The sequence below is a fragment of the Drosophila pseudoobscura genome, chromosome X (genome assembly GCF_009870125.1).
Source record: "Drosophila pseudoobscura strain MV-25-SWS-2005 chromosome X, UCI_Dpse_MV25, whole genome shotgun sequence".
Lineage (NCBI taxonomy): Eukaryota > Metazoa > Arthropoda > Insecta > Diptera > Drosophilidae > Drosophila > Drosophila pseudoobscura.
The window spans coordinates 54,721,377-54,744,227 of record NC_046683.1 but is presented as its reverse complement, the minus strand read 5'-3'; the positions used below and the strand labels follow the sequence as shown (position 1 = coordinate 54,744,227).

At 52.1% G+C, this 22,851-nt stretch overlaps 1 protein-coding gene across 8 annotated transcripts in view; it reads left to right on the top strand.

The window, feature by feature from the left end:
• LOC6900857 (titin-like) overlaps positions 1–22,851 on the top strand; it is a 125,617-nt gene that overhangs the window by 39,679 nt on the left and 63,087 nt on the right. For 5 of the 8 annotated variants that reach the window (XM_033385485.1, XM_033385484.1, XM_033385483.1 and 2 more), the window contains exons 18-29: positions 4,791–6,396; positions 6,460–6,689; positions 6,748–8,115; positions 8,198–10,996; positions 11,062–16,623; positions 16,688–16,975; positions 17,042–17,273; positions 17,340–17,511; positions 17,576–17,762; positions 18,848–19,196; positions 19,264–20,575; positions 20,703–20,832. In XM_033385485.1, coding sequence (XP_033241376.1) covers positions 4,791–6,396; positions 6,460–6,689; positions 6,748–8,115; positions 8,198–10,996; positions 11,062–16,623; positions 16,688–16,975; positions 17,042–17,273; positions 17,340–17,511; positions 17,576–17,762; positions 18,848–19,196; positions 19,264–20,575; positions 20,703–20,832 — 14,235 coding nt within the window. Of the gene's footprint in view, positions 1–2,260; positions 2,646–4,790; positions 6,397–6,459; positions 6,690–6,747; positions 8,116–8,197; positions 10,997–11,061; positions 16,624–16,687; positions 16,976–17,041; positions 17,274–17,339; positions 17,512–17,575; positions 17,763–18,847; positions 19,197–19,263; positions 20,576–20,702; positions 21,153–22,851 lie in introns of those variants that run through there. The other 3 variants (XM_033385488.1, XM_033385489.1, XM_033385487.1) reach the window with 3 other exon arrangements.

The following is a 22,851-nucleotide window of genomic DNA, read 5'->3' as shown; positions in this document are numbered from 1 at the left end:
CATCTATCTTTGCAGCGTACACACATATATGTATGTATCTGGAATCAATAGATATATTTAAATCTGTGCCGTGTGTATGCATTTGTATCTAGAATTTCTCTGGGATGGCTCTTCTTGATTTTCTTCGTTTTGTGCAGACAATGTTGAAAAATACGTGTCAAAAATAAATCGCCATATATTTTTAGCCAACTTACTCAAAACCCGAACACTTTCCGAAGAAAACCCACCAGGAGAACACACCAGAGAGAGGGAGAGGGATCTCTCTAGAGAGAGCAAAAGATCTCTTTTGGGGAAACTAAAAGCCAAATGCCTGTGTGGCATATGGTTTTCGATGGATCTGTTTTGGGGTTACAAGACTCACAGCAACTTTAATTGAAAACTATCTTTAGATACAAAACTCTCCTCTTTGAAAAGCTCAGGGGCATACGATATCTGCAAGGACCCCCTAGGATCTCTCTGCATCTCTCTCTCTCTCGAAATGATATGCCCCGCAATGACATGTGTAGTGCATCATCGGCAGCATCGCAGAGCGCATCAGCGCGAAGAGAGCGTTTTCCCCGACAACAACAACGGCAAGCGCATGGAAAGTGCAAAAATATATCATATGGAGCGGTGGGCACCCGAACCCCACCGAACCCCACCGAAGCCCACCGAACCTTGTTCGGCTATGGCATATGGCGCTTCGCTTCTGGCTCTCCTCGCTTCGGCTAGGCGATCGTGGGCACGAGATCGTGTCGTGTGTGCAGCGCGGAGCTATTTGATCGCATTCTCAACAAGATTTTGTCATTCTTCGCTCGCACCTCACAAACGATCGACGTGTCTTGGTTTCAGTCTCGGGGATTATGACTTGAAACAGTTTGAAAATAGATATTTTTTTTTGGTAAAAGAATATACATATATCTCTATATATATCGTATATATACGCGCACACATACGGTACGGATATATCGATAAAGAGTTTAGTTTTTTTTTTTGTGTTTTTGTATTGTACAACCGCCAACCGCACACACACACCCACGCACACACACACACGAACATCGAAAGGATAACAAGATCTCATAAAGTAAGGATCAAAATCAAGTGAATGGAAAAAAGTAATGATGAACATTTTCTCTGGTTACGAAACCACTTTTCGAACAAGAAGCAAAAAACAAAAAAAAAAAAAAACACACACAAAAAAACAACAAAAAAAAGATCAGAAATTCCGAAAGAATTTTTCAGTGCGCTAAATATCTAAAAATATCACACGAGCGGTGGTGCCTTCGGTCGTCGTGTGTGCTACGTGGTGATCGTATCGCATCGCATCGTATCGGATCGGATCGTATCGGATCGTAACGTTTCGTTTGGTTTCGGTTTTCGGTTTTCGGTGGTGGTCCGCACCCAATCCAATGAATGTACTGTGAAATCGTGTGCAAGCACAGATATCATATATATATATATATGCTATAAATATAGGAACAAAACATATACATATATCAGGGAGTGTACATATGCATGCGGACATTATCCTGGCTGATCCTGGCAAGGATTACAGGCCACTCGAGCTGGGATAATGCCTCTCCCGCTCCCTCTCCCTCTCCCTCTCTGGGAGAAAACGGAGTTCGAACCAATTTTTTTATTGTTTTTTGTTTTTTTTTTATAAGAAAAAACGTTTATTAATAGCACCAGTGAAAAATAAGAAGCTACCACCGAACCACCGATCCGATGTGTATGTGTGTGTGTGTGTGTGTGTGTTTTTTTTTTGTTTGTGTGCCTGTGCATGTGCTTTTTGGGGAGACTGTATGTGTCGCAGTGGTGCTAAAAATAGTTGGGGAAAATGCCTCACAGCCCAAGGAATATGAATATGAAGAAGAAAGATCTTTAGATCTGATTTATATCGAAAGAAAATCAAAGTGTGTGTGTGTGTGTGTGTGAGACAGAGACAGAGACACGGAGAGAGAGAGATCTATTAAACAAAAACCGTGTGACAGGTCCATGCATAAAAGTAAATCAAGTAAAAGATACAAAAACCCCAACGACAGACATAATAAATAAAATGTTTGCCAAAAAGTGGCAGTGACAAATGTGTATCTGTATCTCTCGAAACTCGAATAAAAAGTGAAAATGCATAAACATTTTTTTGGAAATTTAATTTTGGTTTTTTGGTTTTTTTTTGGTTTCGTTGAATTTAATGTGATTTTTCTTCTCCATCTCTTGCCCCCCTGCTCTTGCTGCTGCTCCTGCCCGACGCTGCGCTGTATTCGATTTCAGCATCATAAAGAAGCGAGATCAAAGATACATAGATAAATATATATAAAAATAGAAAAAAGTATATCAAGTGAAGAAGCAAATCAAAAAAGAGAAAAGTGATCGAGAGGTGTTCCATTCTTCAAGTGCAGTTTCATCTGCATTCCTGATTTGGTTGTCATTTGTCAAATGATAGTATATCAGTGATATATAACGAAGCAACAAAATGCAACGACAAAATCCGAACCCCTACCAGCAGCAGCAGCAGCAGCAGCAGCAGCAACAAGTGCAGCAGCACCAGCAGCAGTACTCCACTCAGGAGTACTCGCACTCCAGCCAGGAGCAGCATCAGCAGCAAAGGATTAGCCGCACCGAACAGCATGTTCAGAGGAGTCAAATCACCAGCACCCAGCAACGAGGTCAGTCCACGCGCAGGGGTTCATTCATTGCCGGGGAGGGGGGGAAGGCTCCACCCTTAAGGCTTCAGTGGGGATTCACACCGTGGATTTAGAATCCCCACTGTTCCACAATGAGGCGACTCTTCCTCCCGTTGCTGCAGACGCAAAGAGCTTTTCATCATCCTGCTTGTTATTTCACCAAAAGTGACCTTGAAAATGTCCTTTACTGCATGCGGCCCCACCGAATCAATCGTTGGTTTCTTTTGTGCCTTTGGGGATCTATTTGGGGGCTTACATCTATTTATGTTTGGGATAGGTTTGAGGCTGGATCGTCTCATTTTATTGGGTCTTATAGAGTCGTTTCTTTTCATAGAAAACGGAAGAGCATCCAACAGCTTTTTCGATATTTATTTTAACCCCGAAAAAGATTGAATTTCCAAGATATTAAAGGCCTTTAGGGTACACCATTTTCTCTGACTACCTTCTTTATGGAGCTCTGGAAAGTTTCAGCCATTTTGGGATTGTTAAAACGTTAAAATCGTCCCTATTCCATATCCCTATTGTGCATTCCCTTTGTAGGGAATTACTTAGAATTAATGAAAAAAGAGCCATCGAATTCAGGGGAAAATCTAAAACGTAAAAATCTAATATTCAAGAATTTCTGCATTTATTTATACTGTAATTTCAATGTAAACAGATGGAAAAAGCTTACCAGAAACGTATCCATTGCAATAAACAAAATCCAGACAAAGGAAAACTGTGAAAAATGAGAAAATACAGAGCATTAGAAATGTTTATTGGATAATAAGTTCAAGATAAATCGTATTTCCTACAACTAAAACCAATAAATATAGTAAAGATATATCTAAAGAAAAGATTCATAAATATTTCTCTACACTTCAAAGATTTATATTCTCAATCTACACATATGCACACCTTCTTATATAAATATATATATAAGTATATCATTAAAATGTCCCGAAAGAAACCCAAGAACAAACACTCGGGAAGGGAGAAAGGGAGAAAGGGAAAAAGAATCTTTTCCAACTCGTACATAATATATTTATATTCATGTGTCAACTGGTGTTTCATCATTTAAATCTTAATTGATGATCAGGCAGGCGAAATTCGTAACAAAATTCGGCAGACTATTTATAGGTTTATCTATTCATCTGCCAAGATCCCATAAGACTGCACTGACACACATATACGGATACTGCCCACATATAGATACTTTATCTACTTATATCTTTGGGCGTATAAGAGTCGTCGGGCGATGCCAAGAAATTTGTTTACATTTCAGCTGTGGGCCAGAGTGAGTAGGATATACTCTCTCGTCTCTTATACGATCGCTCGGTGCTTGCGGGAGAGCAGACCCCAAAGAGAAAGCAGAGAGGGAGGATGATGGAGAGACAGCTGTTTCTCAAAAATTTGTTTACCTTTCGAATGGTGCGTGCTCTTTCAATCAGCTGTTTGGGAAGTCGTCAACCTGTAGATACCACATACCACATACATATGTATCTACAAGTACCTTACGCTAATGAAACACTTCTTAGAGATACAATTGATAAACAAATTCTTCTAGATAGAATACAAACAATCTACAGATATGCAGGCACACTTTTAGCTGCTTCTTACGTATAGATAGTGTTTGCTTATGGATGATCCCCACTATAAATAGTTCCATTCATGTGCCAACTCTACAAATAAGTTAACTTTTACCCTTTCAGAGATACCAAATCTGCGAGTAAGTGAACTTGAAGTTCACTTAAAGTTAATGAATTTTCAAATAAGGTTTAAGGACCTTTGGGTTGGAAGTTATCCAAAGGTTTTACTTGATAAAACATAGGCAAAGACTTGGAATTTGTAATTTTTGAATTTATTTTAAAAATAATTAAAATTATATACGTTTCAAAGATGGTATTTAAAAGATAAATTGTAGTAAATACCATTTCGATGGCTTTTTATACAAATTCTAACGCTTGACACTCTTTTCTTTGTGGAATCTTTTGCATCCAAAAAGGAAAGACTTTCGAGGTTTAAATCTTGTGTATTTTTTGTTGCCTATAAATCCCCAATTTATGCCTTGAACCTACATCATTTTGTGCTGCTCTCATTGCCGGCTATCAAAAATCACAAAAATTCTAATCGGAATTCTTCTTACAGTCCAACAACATTCTGGCGGTGGCACCATCATTGGCGGCGGCAGTGGCATCAACTACGTGCCCCCCGCATTGACACACGTCTATGCCCAGGGCGACATCTCGCCGCCGGTGTTCGAGCAGATCTTCAAGAACGCTCGCTTCGCTCAGGGCGGCAATGCCCTGTTCGAGGGACGGCTGCGTGGCAATCCGAAGCCGTTCGTGACCTGGACCCGAAAAGGCGCACCACTTCTCGAGTCCCAGAAGTTCCGAATGAGCTACAACGAGGCCACCGGCGATGTCTCGCTGCTGATCAATCAGATCGGACCCGGGGATGAGGGCGAGTACACCTGCACCGCTCGCAATCAGTACGGGGAGGCCATCTGCAGTGTCTACATCCAGCCGGAGGGGGCACCGATGCCGGCGATGCAGCAGCCCATCCAGAATCTGGAGAAGAACATCTACTCGAACGGGTACTCGTACACGTCCATCGAGGAGGAGTTCCGCGTGGACACCTTTGAGTATAGACTGCTGCGCGAGGTCTCCTTCCGGGAGGCCATCACCCGTCGCTCTGGCTACGAGCTGGACTCCCAGCTCTCCCAGGAGCTCGACCGCTCCCTGGGCCCTGCGCACGCCCCACAAATCTCGCAGAAGCCGCGCAGCTCGAAGCTCATTGAGGGCTCCGATGCGGTGTTCACCGCCCGCGTGGGCTCCAACCCGAAGCCCCGTCTCACGTGGTTCCACAACGGCCAGCGTCTGGTGGCGTCGCAGAAGTACGAGATCTCCTATTCGAGCGGCGTGGCCACGCTGCGCGTGAAGAATGCCACCGCCAAGGACGGCGGCCACTACACCCTTCTGGCCGAGAACTTCCAGGGCTGTGTCGTCTCCTCTGCCGTCCTGGCCGTGGAGCCTGCGGCGGAGTCTGCCTACGAGCCGAAGTCCGTGGACGTGATGGCCGAGCAGCTGGAGGCGGGCAAGGCCCTGCCCCCGGCGTTCGTCAAGGCCTTCGCCGATCGCGAGGTAACCGAAGGACGCATGACGCGATTCGATTGCAGGGTGACTGGAAATCCCTATCCGGAGGTCTTCTGGTTCATCAATGGCCGTCAAGTGCGTGACGATGCCTCGCACAAGATTCTCGTGAATGAGTCGGGCAGCCACTCGCTGATGATCACGAACGTGACCCGGCTGGATGGCGGCGCTGTCCAGTGCCTGGCCCGGAACAAGGCCGGCGAGGTGGCCATCGAGGCGCAGTTGAATGTGCTGGAGAAGGAACAGGTTGTTGCACCGCAATTTGTTCAGCGCTTCAGCACGATGACTGTCCGCGAGGGCGAGCCCATCACGATGAGTGCCAATGCCATTGGCACGCCCCTGCCGCGCATCACCTGGCAGAAGGATGGCGTTCAGATCTCCTCCACGGCCGAGCGATTTGTGGGCATTGATGGGGGCGCCACCTGCCTGGAGATACCGCGTGTCCAGGCCACGGACGCCGGCTGGTACCAGTGCACGGCTCAGAATATTGCCGGATCCACGGCCAACCGGGCCAGGCTCTATGTGGAAGTGCCCCGAGAGCAGCCGTCGCAAGAACAGAGGCGTTTGAATCTCCCAAGACCCACCAAAGTGATCGAGCCAGAGTAAGTAAAAGAGACTCGTCTTGTGCATCCCATAGATTCTCATGGATATCCTTCTTTTTGTAGGCCCATTCCTGGCCCCGAGATCATCTACTTGCGCCACGTGGAGCGCGCCAAGCCCCATCTGCGTCCTGGCGAGGAGGATCGCGTGTATCCGCCGCCGCAGTTTATTATCCCGCTGCAGAATGTGCAGCAGACCGAAGGCGGTCGCGTCCATATGGAGGCGCGCATTGAGCCCGTCGGCGATCCCACAATGGTCGTCGAGTGGTACCTCAATGGACGTCCCCTGGCAGCCAGTAAGTACACCGATCCTCCAGGCAAACTCCCATACATTGATCGCCTCTTTCTCTGTAGGTGCCCGTGCCACATCTGTCTTCAAGTTTGGCTTCATCGCTCTCGATCTGCTGAGCATCATGGGCCACGATTCTGGGGAATACATGTGCCGCGTGAGCAATGCCAGTGGCGTGGCCGAGTCCCGGGCCATTCTCTCGGTGGTTCAGCGTCCGTCCATCGATCAGTCGTCGCAGAATCCGAACAGCGTGCAGTACATCTCGCAGCTGGAGGACTATTCGCGCTACCAGCGCCAGGAGAGCTCCGAGGAGCAACTCAACCAAGCTCCGCAGTTCATACGCCCGCTGCGCGATCTGGGCGAGTTCGAGGAGGGCAAGAATGTGCACTTCGAGGCACAGGTGACGCCCGTCAACGATCCCTCGATGCGCGTGGAGTGGTACAAGGATGGCCTGCCCATTACGGCCAGTTCCAGGATCACGGCCATCTTCAACTTCGGCTACGTCTCCCTGAACATCCTGCACCTGAGAGCCGAGGACTCTGGCACCTACACTGTGCGCGCCGTCAATCGCATTGGCGAGGCCATCAGTCAGTCCATCATCCGCGTCCATGTGCGCTCTCAGGTCACCGCCGATCTGGGCATACCCGAGCAGCAGCGCTACATCGAGAAGACCGAGCAGCTGGAGGACTACCGCAGCAAGTCCCAGCAGCGTCGCCATGTCCAGGAGGCCCCCGAGGCCATTGCCCCGCCGCAGTTCAAGACGCCCATCCAGAACCAGCTCGATCTGCGGGAGCACGCGCATGCGCACTTTGAGGCGCGCCTCGAGCCCGTCGGCGACTCGACCATGCGCGTCGAGTGGCTGAAGGACGGCCAGCCCCTGGAGGCGAGCAGCCGCATCACCACCTACCACAACTTCGGCTACGTGGCGCTGACCATCAAGCAGCTGACCATCTACGATGCAGGAACCTACACCTGTCGCGCCTACAACGCCATGGGCCAGGACACCACCGTGGCCCAGCTGACGGTCATCTCGAAGAATGAAATCGTCTCCGAGTCGCAGCACCCCGGGGGTCTGCAGAAGATCCAACATCTGGAGGACTCTTCGCGCTACGGGCGTCGCGAGGAGGAGGAGATCTGCATCAATCAGGCTCCCCGCTTCCTGGGGCCCATGAAGGGCACCACCAAGATCCTGGAGGGCCAGCGCGCCCACTTCGAGGCACGCGTGGAGCCCCAGAGCGATCTGGGCATGCAGATCGAGTGGTATCACAACGGACGCTCGATCACGGCCGCCAATCGCATCCAAACGTACTACGATTTTGGCTACGTGGCCCTTGACATCTCCCAAGTGAGGGCCGAGGATGCAGGCGTCTATCTGGTGGTGGCCAGGAACAAGCTAGGTGAAGCTCAGTTGCAGGCAACGATGGTAGTGGAAAGTACGTACAGAAAACATGCCAATTCTCTGGAGAATCATCCCCTCCCTAACCATCTAATCCTCTGCTTTGTTCCGTTTTCCAGCTCGTTCCAATATCGACACATCTAGCATGCATCGTGGCCTCTACGAGAAGACCCAGAATCTGGAGAACAAACCATTCGTGGAGCCCCAGTACGACATTGAGGAGATCTCCAAGTCGAAGCCCGTGTTCGTCCAGCCCCTGGCCGATCCCAAGCCCATCCATGATGGCAAGAACATCCATCTGGAGTGCCGTCTGGAGCCCATGGGTGATCCGACCATGCGCGTCGAGTGGTTCCACAATGGCCGCCCCGTGACAGTGGGCTCTCGCTTCAGGACCTACTACGACTTCGGCTTTGTGGCTCTGGACATCATCAAGGCCACGGCCGCGGACTCTGGAGAGTATACGGTACGTGCCACCAATCACCTGGGCACGGCCCACACCTCTGCCTGTGTGCGGGTCATCGACCGCACGGATGTCGTCACGGAGACGCAGAACGAACAGTCCCTGGAGCAGATCCAACTGCTGGAGGACTCGCGTCGTCGGCAGCATCGCGAGGAGGACATCACCGTGATGCAGGCGCCACAGTTCACGCGGGCGCTGCACAACATCGAGACCGTCGAGGGCACCAATGTCCATCTGGAGTGCCGCCTGCAGCCCGTCGGGGATCCCTCGATGCGCATCGAATGGTTCGTGAACGGCAAGCCCGTCAAGACGGGCCATCGCTTCCGTCCCGCCTACGAGTTCGACTACGTGGCCCTAGATCTCTTGGGCTGCTATGCCATCGATTCGGGGGTGTACACGTGCCAGGCGAGGAATCAGCTCGGCGAGGCCGTCACCTCCTGCTCCGTGAGGATCACCTCGAAGAACGACCTGATCCTGGAAACCCAGAACGAGTCGGGCCTGCAAAAGATCGCCTATCTGGAGGATACATCCCGGTACCGTCGCAACGTGGAGGTGGATGAGGTCGTCAACATCCGTCCGCGATTCCTCACGCAACCCAAGAGCCTGACCAACACCCGCGAGGGCGGCCACGCCCATTTCGAGTGCAAGATTGAACCCGTCACGGATCCCAATCTGAAGGTCGAATGGTTCAAGAACGGACGTCCCATCACCGTGGGTCATCGCTTCCGTCCCATCCATGATTTCGGCTATGTGGCTTTGGATATTGTCCACCTGATTGCCGAGGATTCGGGCATCTACACCTGCCGGGCCGTCAATCTGATTGGCTCCGACGAGACCCAAGTGGAGCTGCAGTGCCGCAGCAGCGAGCAGATCGTCACGGTGACCCAGAACGAGGCGGGTCTCGAGCAGATCCACTATCTGGAGGACCGTTCGAGGTACAGCCGTCGCGAGGAGATCGACGAGAGCACCAAGCAGGCGCCCGTCTTCACCACGTCCCTGAAGAACATCGAGATCAAGGAGAACCAGCGCGCGCACTTTGAGTGCCGCCTGATCCCCGTTTCGGATCCATCGATGCGCGTGGAATGGTACCACAACAATCTGCCCCTCAAGTCGGGCTCTCGCTTCACGGAAACCTCCAACTTTGGCTTTGTGGCTCTCGACATCATGTCCACTCTGCCAGAGGACGCCGGCACGTACACCTGTCGCGCCTTCAACGCCGTTGGCGAGGCCATCACCTCCGCGGTGGCTGTGGTGCACACGAAGAAATCGATCTACCTGGAATCGCAGCACGAGACGGCTCTGCCGCGTCTGCAGCACCTGGAGGATGGCTCCAAGCGTCAGCGGATCAGCGTCCAGGATGAGTTCGTCTCCCAGGCTCCGGTCTTCACGATGCCCGTGCGGGATGTTCGTGTCGCCGAGAACCAGGCCGTGCACTTTGAGGCGCGTTTGATCCCGGTGGGCGATCCCAACCTGAAGGTCGAGTGGCTGCGCAACGGCCAGCCCATCGAGGCCTCCAACCGCACCACCACCATGCATGACTTTGGCTATGTGGCGCTGAACATGAAGTACGTGAATCCCGAGGATTCAGGCAGCTACAGCTGCCGGGCCATCAACGAGCTGGGTCAGGCGGTGACCTCTGCCTCGCTGATTGTCCAATCGAAGACGGCCATTCAGCTGGAGACCCAACACGAGGCGGCCATGCACAAGATCCATCAACTGGAGGACCACAGCCGCTACCAGCGACGCGAGGAGGAGGAGTACACGGTCACGACGGCCCCGGTGTTTGTCACGAAGCTCATAGGCCCCACGAACCTGAAGGAGGGACAGTCGGCCCACTACGAGTGCCGCATTGAACCGTATCCGGATCCCAATCTCAAGGTCGAGTGGTTCCACAACGGGAAACCCCTGAGCACGGGCCATCGCTTCCGCACCACCTACGATTTCGGCTTTGCCGCCTTGGACATCCTCACGGTCTATGCGGAAGACTCCGGCGAGTACACCTGCCGTGTGACCAATAATCTGGGCGAGGCGGTCAATTCGATCGTCCTGAATGTCACCTCCCGCTCCTCGATCATCCATGAGACGCAGCACGAGGACGCTCTGTCGAAGATTGCCCATCTGGAGGACGCCTCACGGTTCCAGCGAAAGGCGGACGAAGAGCAGTTCCATGCGGAGCGACCGCAGTTCGGGCGCTCCCTGCGCAACGCCAAGGTCAACGAGGGCACGCCAGTGCACCTGGAGGCCACACTGATACCCGTCAACGATCCCACAATGAAGGTCGAGTGGTACTGCAATGGCACACCCATCCAGACAGGACATCGCTTCAAGACCACCTACGACTTTGGTTTCGTGGCCCTGGACATCCTGTATGCGCATGCCGAGGACACTGGCACGTACATGTGCAAGGCCAAGAATGCCATTGGAGAGGCAGTGACGACATGTGCTGTAAACGTAACAGGTACGGATATCCCAAGCCTCCCTAGAAGGGCCCACCCACTATAATCTCTGGTACTTTTCTTACAGCAAACAAAACCCTCGATCTGGACACTATGGATGCTGAAAGACTGGAGAAGATCCGCCAACTGGAGAGCTATGCCCCACCCACAAAGCCCGTGGTTGAGGAGAAGGGCTCCAAGCCCATTTTCCTAACGCCCCTGAGCAACCTGGAGCACCTGAAGGAGGGCGAACACGCCCACCTCGAGTGCCGCGTGGAGCCCATCAACGATCCGAATCTGAAGATCGAGTGGTTCTGCAACGGCAAGCAACTGCCGATGGGCCATCGTTTCCGCACCACCCACGACTTTGGCTACGTGGCACTGGACATCCTCTATGTGTATGGCGAGGACACCGGCACGTACATGTGCAAGGCCACCAATCTGTTGGGCGAGGCGGTGAACACCTGCAATGTGCGGGTGCTGAACCGCCGCAGCATGATCTTGGACACCCAACACCCCGATGCCCTGGAGAAGATCCAGAAGCTGGAATCGAAGGTCGTGAATGCCCGCACTGAGGTCGGCGATCACCCCATCAGTCCGCCGCACTTTACGGCGGAGCTGCGCGGCTCCACGGAGATCTACGAGGGACAGACGGCGCACTTTGAGGCCCAGGTGGCACCGGTGCACGATCCCAACCTTCGCATCGAGTTCTACCACAACGGAAAGCCCCTGCCGTCGGCGGCCCGCTTCCACATCACCTTCGACTTTGGCTACGTGTCCCTGGACATCACCCATGCCGTCGCCGAGGACGCCGGGGAGTATTCCGTGCGGGCTGTCAATGCCATGGGACAGGCGGTGTCGGCAACCAATTTGCGGGTGATTGCCCGCGGCACCATCATCTCGGACACGCAGCACCCGGAGGGTCTGGAGAAGATCCGCAAGCTCGAGTCCGCGGCGCCGCATCAGCGCCAGGAGGTGGAGACACCCGGCACTCGCCAGCGTCCGGTGTTCACGCAGCCGCTGCAGAACATCGATCGGATCAATGAGCACCAGACGGCGCACTTTGAGGCGCGCCTGATCCCCGTGGGGGATCCCAATCTGAAGGTCGAATGGTACCGCAACGAGAAGATCATCGAGGACAGCTCTCGCATCACCAAGCAAGCCGACTTTGGCTTCGTTTCTCTGGACATTTCGCACATCCGGAAGGAGGACGAGGGCGTGTACATGTGCCGTGCCGTCAATCCGCTCGGGGAGGCCGTCACCACCGCCTCCATGCGGATTGTGTCCGAGGCCAGCATCCTGATGGACACCCAACACCCGGACAGCATTAGTCGCATCCATCAGCTGGAGAAACCGTTGGCGCCACGTCCCACAGAGCCTGAGCGTCTCTTCGAGAAGCCCATCTTCACGCAGCTGCTCACGGGACCATCGGAGGTGTGGGAGGGCGCCCATGCGCACTTCGAGGCGAGGGTCGTTCCCGTGGGAGATCCTTCTCTCCGGTTCGAGTGGTTCATCAACGGCGTGGAGCTGCAAATGGGCTCCCGCCTGCGCACCACCCACGACTTTGGCTTCGTGACCCTCGACATTGCCGCAGTGGTGCCGGAGGATGCCGGTGTTTACATGTGCCGCGCCTACAACGCCGCCGGGGAGGCCGTCTCCTCTACGGCCATGAAGGTCAAGACCAAGTCGAACATCGACGGACAGCCCTTGATCCCCGAGTCGTGGGAGGCCATCCGTCTGAAGGAGGCCGCCATGAACCGCGTCCCGGAGATGTTTGTGGACTCCACGCCTCAGCAGGCGCCAGTCTTCACAACACATCTGCAATCGTACGACAAGTTGCACGAGGGACAGCATGTCCTGCTGGAGGCCCAGGTGGAGCCCCGAGCGGATCCCAATCTGCGCATCGAGTGGTTCAAGAACGGCATCTCCCTGACCACTGGCTCGAGGATACGCAGCACCTTCGACTTTGGCCTGGTGACGCTCTCCATCAACGGATTGAGGGAGGACGACAGTGCCATCTATACCTGCAAGGCCACCAACCAGATCGGGGAGGCCGTGTCCACGTCCTCTCTGAAGATCGAGGACCGTCACTGGCTGCAGGCGGATTCCCTGCATCCCGATGCCCTGCCACGCATTGGGGCCTTGGAGGCGCCCAAGGCGGATCGTCCTGCCGCCCCAGAGCCCACGTACGAGACCCCGGTGTTCATCACGCACCTGAACAACATCGAGTGCAAGGAGTCGGACAATGTGCGCTTCGAGTGCAACGTGGAGCCCGCTCGGGATCCCACCATGCAGATCGAGTGGTTCTACAATGGACAGCCGCTGCAGGCGGCGGCCAAATTCAAGTCCATCTACGATTTTGGCTACTGCGCTTTGGATCTGAATAACTCGTATGCGGAGAACAGTGGCATCTACACGTGCAAGGCCACCAATAGCCGGGGATCGGCCACCACATCGGGCACGCTCAAGTGCACCGGGGGCAAGACCATGTTCCTGGACACTCAGCATCCCCAGGGAGAGAGCGGTCTGGAGGCCGTCCAGGAGACAGAGGAGGCCTTGGCCAATCGCTATGCCCAGAAATCGAGCAAGCCCGAGACCCAGTACCCACCGCCCGTGTGGACAAAGCCTCTGCAGGCGGAGTTCCATCTGTCGGAGGCGCAGCCCATCCATCTGGAGGCCAACGTGGAGCCCAAGGAGGACCCCAATCTATTCATCGAGTGGTACTTCAACGGCAAGATGCTGCAGCACGGCTCCCGGTTCAAGATGACCACGGAGTTTGGGTTCGTCACGATGGACATGATCGAGGTGTATGCCCGCGATCAGGGCATCTACACGTGCAAGGCGTACAACAAGGCCGGCGAGGCCTTCACCTCCACGACCATCTTCTGCTCCACGAAGGAGAGCATCATTGAGTCCACGCAGCACCCGAAGGGCGCGGAGGGTCTCGAGCAGATCCAGGACCTGGAGGACTCACTGCGCAAGGACGGCTCGAAGCCGGAGCAGCCCGATCTGGGCATTGCGCCGCGCTTCACCACGGAGTTCGTAAACATTGCGGACATTGGTGAAGGAGAACTGGCCCACTTCGAGGCAAATCTGATTCCTGTCGGGGATCAGAGCATGATCATCGAGTGGTTCTACAATGGCAAGGTCCTGGAGGCCAGCCACCGCGTGCGCACCATCTATGCGTTCGGAACGGTCGCCCTGGAGGTCCTCGGCACCAAGATCGAGGACACTGGCACCTACACGTGCCGTGCCACCAATAAACATGGCACTGCCGAAATCAGCTGCACGCTGGAGTGCGTGGACAAGCCACGTGGCCAGAAGCCACATTTCACCTCCCACATCCAGCCGCTGGAGGGCCTGAAGGACGGCCAGGCGGCGCACTTCGAGTGCACGCTGATTCCGGTCAACGATCCGGAGCTGAAGGTCGAATGGTACCACAACGGCACCCTGTTGCGTCACTCGAATCGCATCAAGACCGTCTCCGACTTCGGCTACGTTGTCCTGGACATTGCCTACCTGCAGGACCACGATTCCGGGGAGTATGTGTGCCGTGCCTGGAACAAATACGGCGAGGACTTTACCCGCACGACTCTCAACTGCGGCGGACGCGGCGGCGTCTTCTACGACAGCCTGCAGCCCGACTCCTTGCAGCGTATCCGCGAGCTGGAGTGCCCCCAGGGCCCGCAGGGCGACACCAGTGCCCCCGCGGTGGCAGAGCCACCGAAATTCATCACCCAAATCGCGGATGTCACCAAATTGGTCGAGGGACAGAGCGCCCACTTTGAGGCACGTCTCACGCCCATCACCGATCCCGATCTGGTGGTGGAATGGTACTTCAACGGCAAGAAACTGCCACATGGCCATCGGTTCCGCACTTTCCACGACTTTGGCATCGTTATCCTGGACATCCTGTACTGCTACGAGGAGAACTCTGGCGTGTACGAGTGTCGGGCGGTCAACAAATACGGAGAGGACTCCACGCGAGCCTCCCTCAAGTGCACCTCAAAGGCCAGCCTCATTTTGGACTCCCAGCTGCCGCGCGGCATGGAGGGCGGCCTTGAGAAGATCGCCAATCTGGAGTACAGCATGGTCCGCACACGCGACGACACCACCACCGAGGAGACCAAGGGCAAGGCTCCCGTCTTCACGGTGCCCCTCGAGAACATCGACAACATGCGGGAGGGCGAGAATGCGCACTTTGAGGCCAGGATAACGCCCGCAGACGACCCCAAGCTAAAGGTCGAATGGTTCTGGAATGGACGTCCCCTCAAGGCGGGCTCTCGGTTCCGCACTTTCTGCGACTTTGGCTTTGTTATCCTCGAGATTTCTCCCGTGTATCCCGAGGACTCTGGGGAGTACTCGTGCCGCGCCATCAACGAGTACGGCGAGGCCGTGACCACCTCCACCATGAAAATCCAGGGCAAGCGGTCCATCATCATGGAATCGCAGCTGCCGAAGGGCATGGAGGGCACGATCGATCGCATCGCAGAGCTCGAGGGCTTGGGCTCGCGCAGCACAGAGTTTGTGCCCGACGACGACACTGGCAAGCCGCCAGAGTTCATCACGACACCCTTCGACATGGTCATCACGGAGAACTCTCTGGCGCACTTTGAGTGCCGTCTGCAGCCGATCAACGACCCGTCGATGCGCGTGGACTGGTTCCACAATGGCAAGGCCTTGTGGGCCGGCTCTCGCATCAAGACGATCAATGACTTTGGCTTCGTGATCCTCGAGATTGCGGGCTGCTATCAGCGGGATACTGGGCTGTACACGTGCAAGGCCACCAACAAGCACGGCGAGGCCACGGTCTCCTGCAAGCTGCAGGTCAAGGGCCGTCAGGGCATCGTCATGGAGCCGCAGCTGCCCTCGAACTTCCGCACTGGCACCGAGAGCCTCCAGAAGCTGGAGGAGAGCATGCACAAGCGGGAGGAGATCATCATCGATGAGGAGCAGCCCAATCCCCCGAAGTTCACCGAGGACATCAAGGACAACCTGGATGTCCCCGAGGGCGGTCCCATTCACTTCGACTGCCGCGTGGAGCCCGTCGGCGATCCCTCGATGCGCATCGAATGGTTCTACAATGGCCGCGTGATGGCCACTGGCTCGAGGGTCCATCAGCTGAATGATTTCGGCTTTATTGCCCTGGACGTGGACTACATCTATGCCCGCGACTCCGGGGAGTACACGTGTCGTGCCACCAACAAGTGGGGCACTGCCACCACCACCGCCAAGGTCACGTGCAAGGGCAAGCACAACATTGTCTACGAGTCGCAGCTGCCCGAGGGCATGACCTCCGATAAGCTCAAAGAACTCGAGCGCGGACGCATACCCGAGGCACCCAAGATCGTCGAACAGGAGTACGGACCACCACAGTTCGTGACACAGATCACCAACGTCACCGTGGAGGAGGCCGAGGCCGTGCGCTTCGAGTGCCAGGTGGAACCCAAAACGGATCCCAGCCTGCGCGTCGAATGGTATCGCAACGGCAAGCCCCTGCCCTCGGGCCATCGCTATAGGAACATCTTTGACATGGGCTTCGTCTCTCTGGACATCCTGTACGTCTATGGCGAGGATTCTGGGGAGTACGTGTGCCGTGCCATCAACAATCATGGCGAGGACCGCACTAGAGCCACAGTCTCCTGCAAAAGTGAGTTTCCCTCATACTTTCGTGTTTTTCTCTAATTTTTGTTTCTCTTTTTTCTTTCCTTTAGAACTGCCTACCATTTTGTTGCAGAACCAAGTGCCCCGCGGCATGAAACGCTCTGATGCCCTCACCCAAATGGAGGCCACCATCAAGAAGTACACTTCGGAAGTGCATCTAACAGAAGACGATCTGTTCGATCCGGACCGCAAGCAGCCCCCGAGATTCGTGACCCAAATCAAGGAACAGCTGACGCTCACGGAGATGGCCGTCACGAAGTTCGAATGCCAATTGGCGCCAGTGGGTGATCCCAACATGAAGGTTGAATGGTTCTTCAACGGCAAGCCTCTGCTGTACAGTAAGTACTCAAAGCTCCCACCCCTCAAACGTTGGCTAAAAGGATATCCCCTCTCTCTCTCTGTAGAGAACCGCTTCCAGCCCATCTACGATTTCGGTTATGTGGCCATGAACTTTGGCTGGGTCTATCCCGAGGATTCGGGAGAGTACGTCTGCCGTGCCACCAATTTGTATGGCAAGGACGAGACCCGAGCCTTCATCAAGGTCTCTGGAAAGCCAGGCATTGTCTATGATTCGCAGCTGCCTGCTCATATGCAGAGCATTGATCGCATACGAGAAATGGAGGCCTCATGGCAGGTGTAAGTGTTCCCCCTGCGATATCCTCTCTACACGAATGAATTCTGAACCAATTTATCCTCCTATAGTGTGCCCGAGGAGGCCGATCCCGATGCCAAGCCCCGATCGAAGCCCGTCTTTGTCAGCAAAATCGAACCCCAGACGGTGGAGGAAGGCGAACCCGCCCGATTCTGTGTCCGTGTCACTGGACATCCACGTCCCAGGGTCATGTGGTTGGTCAATGGCCACACCGTGGTGCATGTACGTACGAGAATCGTCCTCGATAGATCTGTTTTCTCAATGGAACCCTCTTTATTCCGTGTAGGGCTCTCGCTATAAGCTCACCAACGATGGCATGTTCCATTTGGATATCCCGAAGACCCGCCAATACGACACTGGCAAAGTGGAGGTCATTGCCCGCAATTCTGTGGGTGAATCCATCACCCAAACCGAACTGAAGGTCGTCTCACGCTCCGATGACTATCGCAATGTCCTAAAGAACTCCCCACGCCGTAAGTCCGAGACTCAAACACACTTTAATCCACTACAATTTATGGTAAAAGCTATCTAGAACTTAACAAATTTTACAAAAGAAAATGCAGTAGAAAAAAACCACACACACATACTCTTAAAAAACTCTCACATGAAAAACTCATTTGTAAATATTATACATTACAACATGCCACAAAAGATACATAGATACCCGTAGCTGCACCCACGTTTGAAAGTAGAAATACAATTTAGATAAACAATCCACAAAAAGATACCCGAAAAAATCCCTCGAGAATCCCGCCACCCCTATAATTCCCTCCACTCCCAAGAGATCGATCGGATCGTATTGTAGGAGAGCGCTTTTCGAAGGAAGAAGCCCGCCCCAGAGGACCCAGAATGGACTCTCAATCTATGTCTCTCTCTGTATCTCTCGATCTAAGTATTGCCATTTGGACCAATGGGTAATATGGTGTGGTTATGATAGTTTTTCTTCTTCTTCTTCGTGTGTGTGCAATTTATCCGTCTGTTCTTAAATCTGTGGTCATCATCCGCTTGTCATTCAATCTCTGTATCTATTCCTCTCTCTGTCTCTCTCTCTATCTCTCTCTCTATCTATCTCTCTATCTCTCTATCCCTCTGTCTGTCCTTATTCATCAAAAAGGATCTAGTAGACCTCCAACAAAAAAAAAAAAACTAATTCAATAATCATATATTCTTTGTACTAAATCGATTTCCAAGTGACTAAAATGTTTAGATCTAAGGCATGAAGTGTTTTATCAAAGATTATAGAACCACATAGATGATGTTTTAACGAGGAGAATGGGGAGTGTGCAGTGGAAAGCATAGAAGGGGTTTAAATGCGTAAATAAGGTCCCGCTGTGATGGAGCAAGGGATTTGCTTGGTTTTTCCAATCAAAGAACCCGTTTCTTGACCCCATCTATGATCTATGTGTTCTATAATACTTGCTACTATAAAGACTAACTCGTATCATCCCTGTACAAGCATGATGTTGTGTCTAAACAACCTTTTGCTTTGCCCGCTCTTCCTTTATGTGTGCGACCCCCGAATTGATCCCCGAAATTTGCTCCCCTTTCGAATGTACAGCCTGGTACGATTACGAGCTAGCCGCCTATCAGAAGGAACGCCAGGACAACGAACTGGAAAAGGTATTCGATGAACGTAAGCAATATTTGTCCGAGCAGAGTGCCCACACGCTCAAGGGCGTGGAGCACCTGAAGCCGAAGCAGTACAAGCCCCAGACACCCGACTGGCAGCAGAATGTCAAGGCCAAGAAGAGCGAGGAGTACTACAACAAGCTGCAGAGCCTCGAGGTGGAGCAGCTCCTCAAGGAAACCAATCTGAGGAGGGACAATCATCAGTATGCCATTCCCGGCGAGAAGGTTGTCAGCAGTTCAGCGGCCAAGGGCATGGCCCACTCGTACGAAGAGAATCTGTAAGTATCTGTGGGAAAAACCTTGAAGAAAACCCCCTCGTAGACTGTTGCTTTCCCCGAATTTCAGTCAAGAGCAGACGAGCACCACTCAAGTGAAGCCTGCCCCGCCAAAGGGCACCGCTGAACCCTCGGAATCGTCGGTGCATGGCCGCGAGGTGCACATGAACAAGCAACAGCAAGTGCAGAAGGAGATTCAAGGTGATCTGGAGATCACCCGCAAGATCACTGCCACCGAGACCACCGAAGTGGAGCACAAGGGCACCATCCAGGAGCGCGTCGTCAAGGGACCCGTGAAGCCCGCCAAGGCCCCCGTCTTCACCAAGAAGATCCAGCCCTGCCGCGTATTTGAGAACGAACAGGCCAAGTTCGAGGTGGAGTTCGACGGGGAGCCCAATCCGACGGTGAAATGGTACCGCGAGAGCTTCCCCATCCAGAACTCGCCCGATCTGCAGATCCACACGTTCAGCGGCAAGTCGATTCTGATCATCCGCCAGGTGTTTGTCGAGGATTCGGCCGTCTTTTCGTGCGTGGCCGAGAATCGCGGAGGCACCGCCAAGTGCAGTGCCAATCTCGTGGTGGAGGAGCGTCGTCGTGCAGGCAAGGGCGGCATCCAGCCCCCGAGCTTTGTCAACACCATTCAGAGCACCACCGTGGCCACCGGACAGCTGGCACGCTTCGATGCGAAGGTCACCGGCACCAAGCCCATGGATGTCTACTGGCTGAAGAACGGCATGAAGATCCATCCGAGCATCAAATTCAAGATGCTCGAGGAGGACAGCATCCACACCCTGCTGATCATCGAACCCTTCGCCGAGGACTCTGGCCGCTACGAGTGTGTGGCCGTCAATTCCGCTGGAGAGGCGCGCTGCGATGGCGATTGTGTCGTCCAGTCGCCCACAAAGCCGGAGAAACCCACAACACCCGGCAGCGAGAAGGCGCCCCACATTGTGGAGCAGCTGAAGAGCCAGTCCGTCGAGGAGGGCAGCAAGGTGATCTTCCGCTGCCGCGTGGACGGCAAGCCCACGCCCACGGCCCGCTGGATGCGAGGCGAGAACTTTGTGAAGCCGTCGCGCTACTTCCAAATGTCGCGCCAGGGCGAGTACTACCAGTTGATCATCTCGGAGGCCTTCCCCGAGGACGAGGGCACCTACAAGTGTGTGGCCGAGAACAAGCTGGGCAGCATCCAGACCAGCGCCCAGCTGAAGGTGCGTCCCATCGAGAATTTGGACGCCCCACCCACCATCACGGCCCTGAAGGATGTCTCCGTCACGGAGGGCATGCCCGCCCAGTTCAAGACGACGGTGACGGGCAAGGTGAAGGCCACCAGTGTTCAGTGGTTCCGCGAGGGACAGCTGATCCCTGAGACCCCAGATTTCCAGGTGGGTTTTACACTCAAAGATGGCAGATATTTCATCTTTCTAGCGCTCGGAATGTTTTAATCTTGAAAAATATACCCATCCAATGTACACACACATATCTATATATATGTCTTCGCGTTAATTTCAGATGATCTTTGATGGCAACAGCGCTGTGCTTTTGATTGGAACCACCTACGAGGAGGATTCGGGCATCTTTACAGTACGTGTGACCTCGTCCACCGGCCAGGTCGAGTCCTCAGCCAAACTGACTGTTAAAAGTAAGGATTAAACATAAAAACTAAGCCAAAACCGAAACCAGAGTTCGACAAAAATACCAAGCAAACACAAAACCAAACGTAAGCGAACCGTGTTCAACAAAAACAAAAACAAAAACAAAACAAACAAAAAAACCATCAACAACCAACAGAAAAAAAAAATCAACTCCAAAGAATGCTCAAAACAATACTGAAAAAATACTAGAAAATACTGAAAAATAGTTTCAGAGCTGAGAATACTGAGAAGTACAGAATACTGAAAAATACTGAAACGAATAACTGACGCAACGAATCCCCAAAAAAGCTACGAACATACAAAATATCCAACAATTACTACTCGTACGATCATACTACCTAAAACCTATCGATCTATCGAAACCTATCGATATTGATCAACTACTAGTCGTAAAAGTTTGAGAGTGAAGAATATTTGAAAGCGAAGAACCTCTGGAAGATTTCCCCAACTCAAGGAGATTCTCTTCTAAAACTTTTTTCTAAACTTTTTTCCGAACGAACGAGTTTTTTTTTTACTAACAATTTTTGCAAAATGTGAAAACCACAAAAACAACAACAAAATATATATAATGTTTAACAGGAACAAAAAAAATTAACCAAAGAACAAAACGAAAAAAAAAAACGCAAGAAAAGAAAAATTTTAATTGAAAAAATAATAAAAATAATTACAAGTATTTTGCAAAACCCATAAATATTTATAGAACATTTATTCAAGAAGCATCGTTCTGGCAGCAGCAGAAAAGCAACCCACAAATTTCAAATTGAAAATTGAAAATTGAAAATTTCAAATTGAAAATTCTGTAGCCAGCAGCGACAATGAGTGAAATTGAAAATGACTCAAAGAATGTTCAGGTACAGATAGATAGACCTCTAGGCCCCCCGATGAGTCGATTTATAAATAAGGCAGCCAGCTTATGTACAGCCACAATACTTTCAACGAATTATGTCCGAACGGCAGACCAGAACGCCACATAGGTGCCGCCGTACCACGTACGAGTTTGGGCAGAAGGCAGGCAGGCGAGCAGGCAGGCAGGCGGAGCAGGCAGGCAGGCCACTTTAGGAATACTCGGTCGTGTATATAATATTTTGTACAGTATCCCAAAGATACTATACTATATATAGTCCCGACAATCATCAGTCGTGTGCAGAGTGTAGTTTTTTGGGGCCGTGTGCAAACAAAACGCACATTTCGACCGCCTCCGCTCGAGCGTGAAAGTTTTTATATTTTCATGTGAATATTAGCATAAAATATTATGGATGACACATCTAGCGCACACACTGCACTGCTCTTGCTGGTTCTACTCTGTTCTGATCTGCTCGTTTTGTGTTCTGTTTCTGGTGTCTTGTATCTGCCAGATACACACACACACACACACAGCAACAGCGAGCGATCTCTAGCCAAAAAACTAGAACACAAAAATATCGAAAGCCATTCAGCCATGGGCTTTTCATCTGCCATTCGAATGAATCTCTATTTTTCCCTCTGAAAATTTTCCCTATAGATATTCATCTATATGTACGCTTTTCTCCCTCAATTTGTTCTATTTTGAATTTTGTTTTTGGAGAATGTTTGGCTTTGTGCTTTCGAGAAAACTAATTTCCAATAGATTAGCGTTAAAAAAATCCGTGCTGTTCGGTTCGGCGGAGGTCTATTTTTGGGTCCAGCCGCTGTCTGGATATCTGGTGTTCTTTCGTTCAGGCAAACAAATGAAAAACATTTTATGTATTTTCCGCTTTTCGCTTCAAGTAAATCTTGAAATTTATTTTCAATAAAAAACCAAAAAACCAAAAAAAAAACCCAAAGAAAAAACGAAAGAAATTTCTATAGTTCTGCGGGGTGGGAGAAAATACAGAAAATAATTAAATAAATTACCTAAAAGCGATCCCCGGGGGGTTGTGTGTGTCGAGAAGAACTCTTATAGCCAAGAAAGATGTTGGCCAACAGCAGCAGTTGGCCATTTAATCATTAGACAAGAACATGAATTGATGATTCTGTTTATGGTGCAG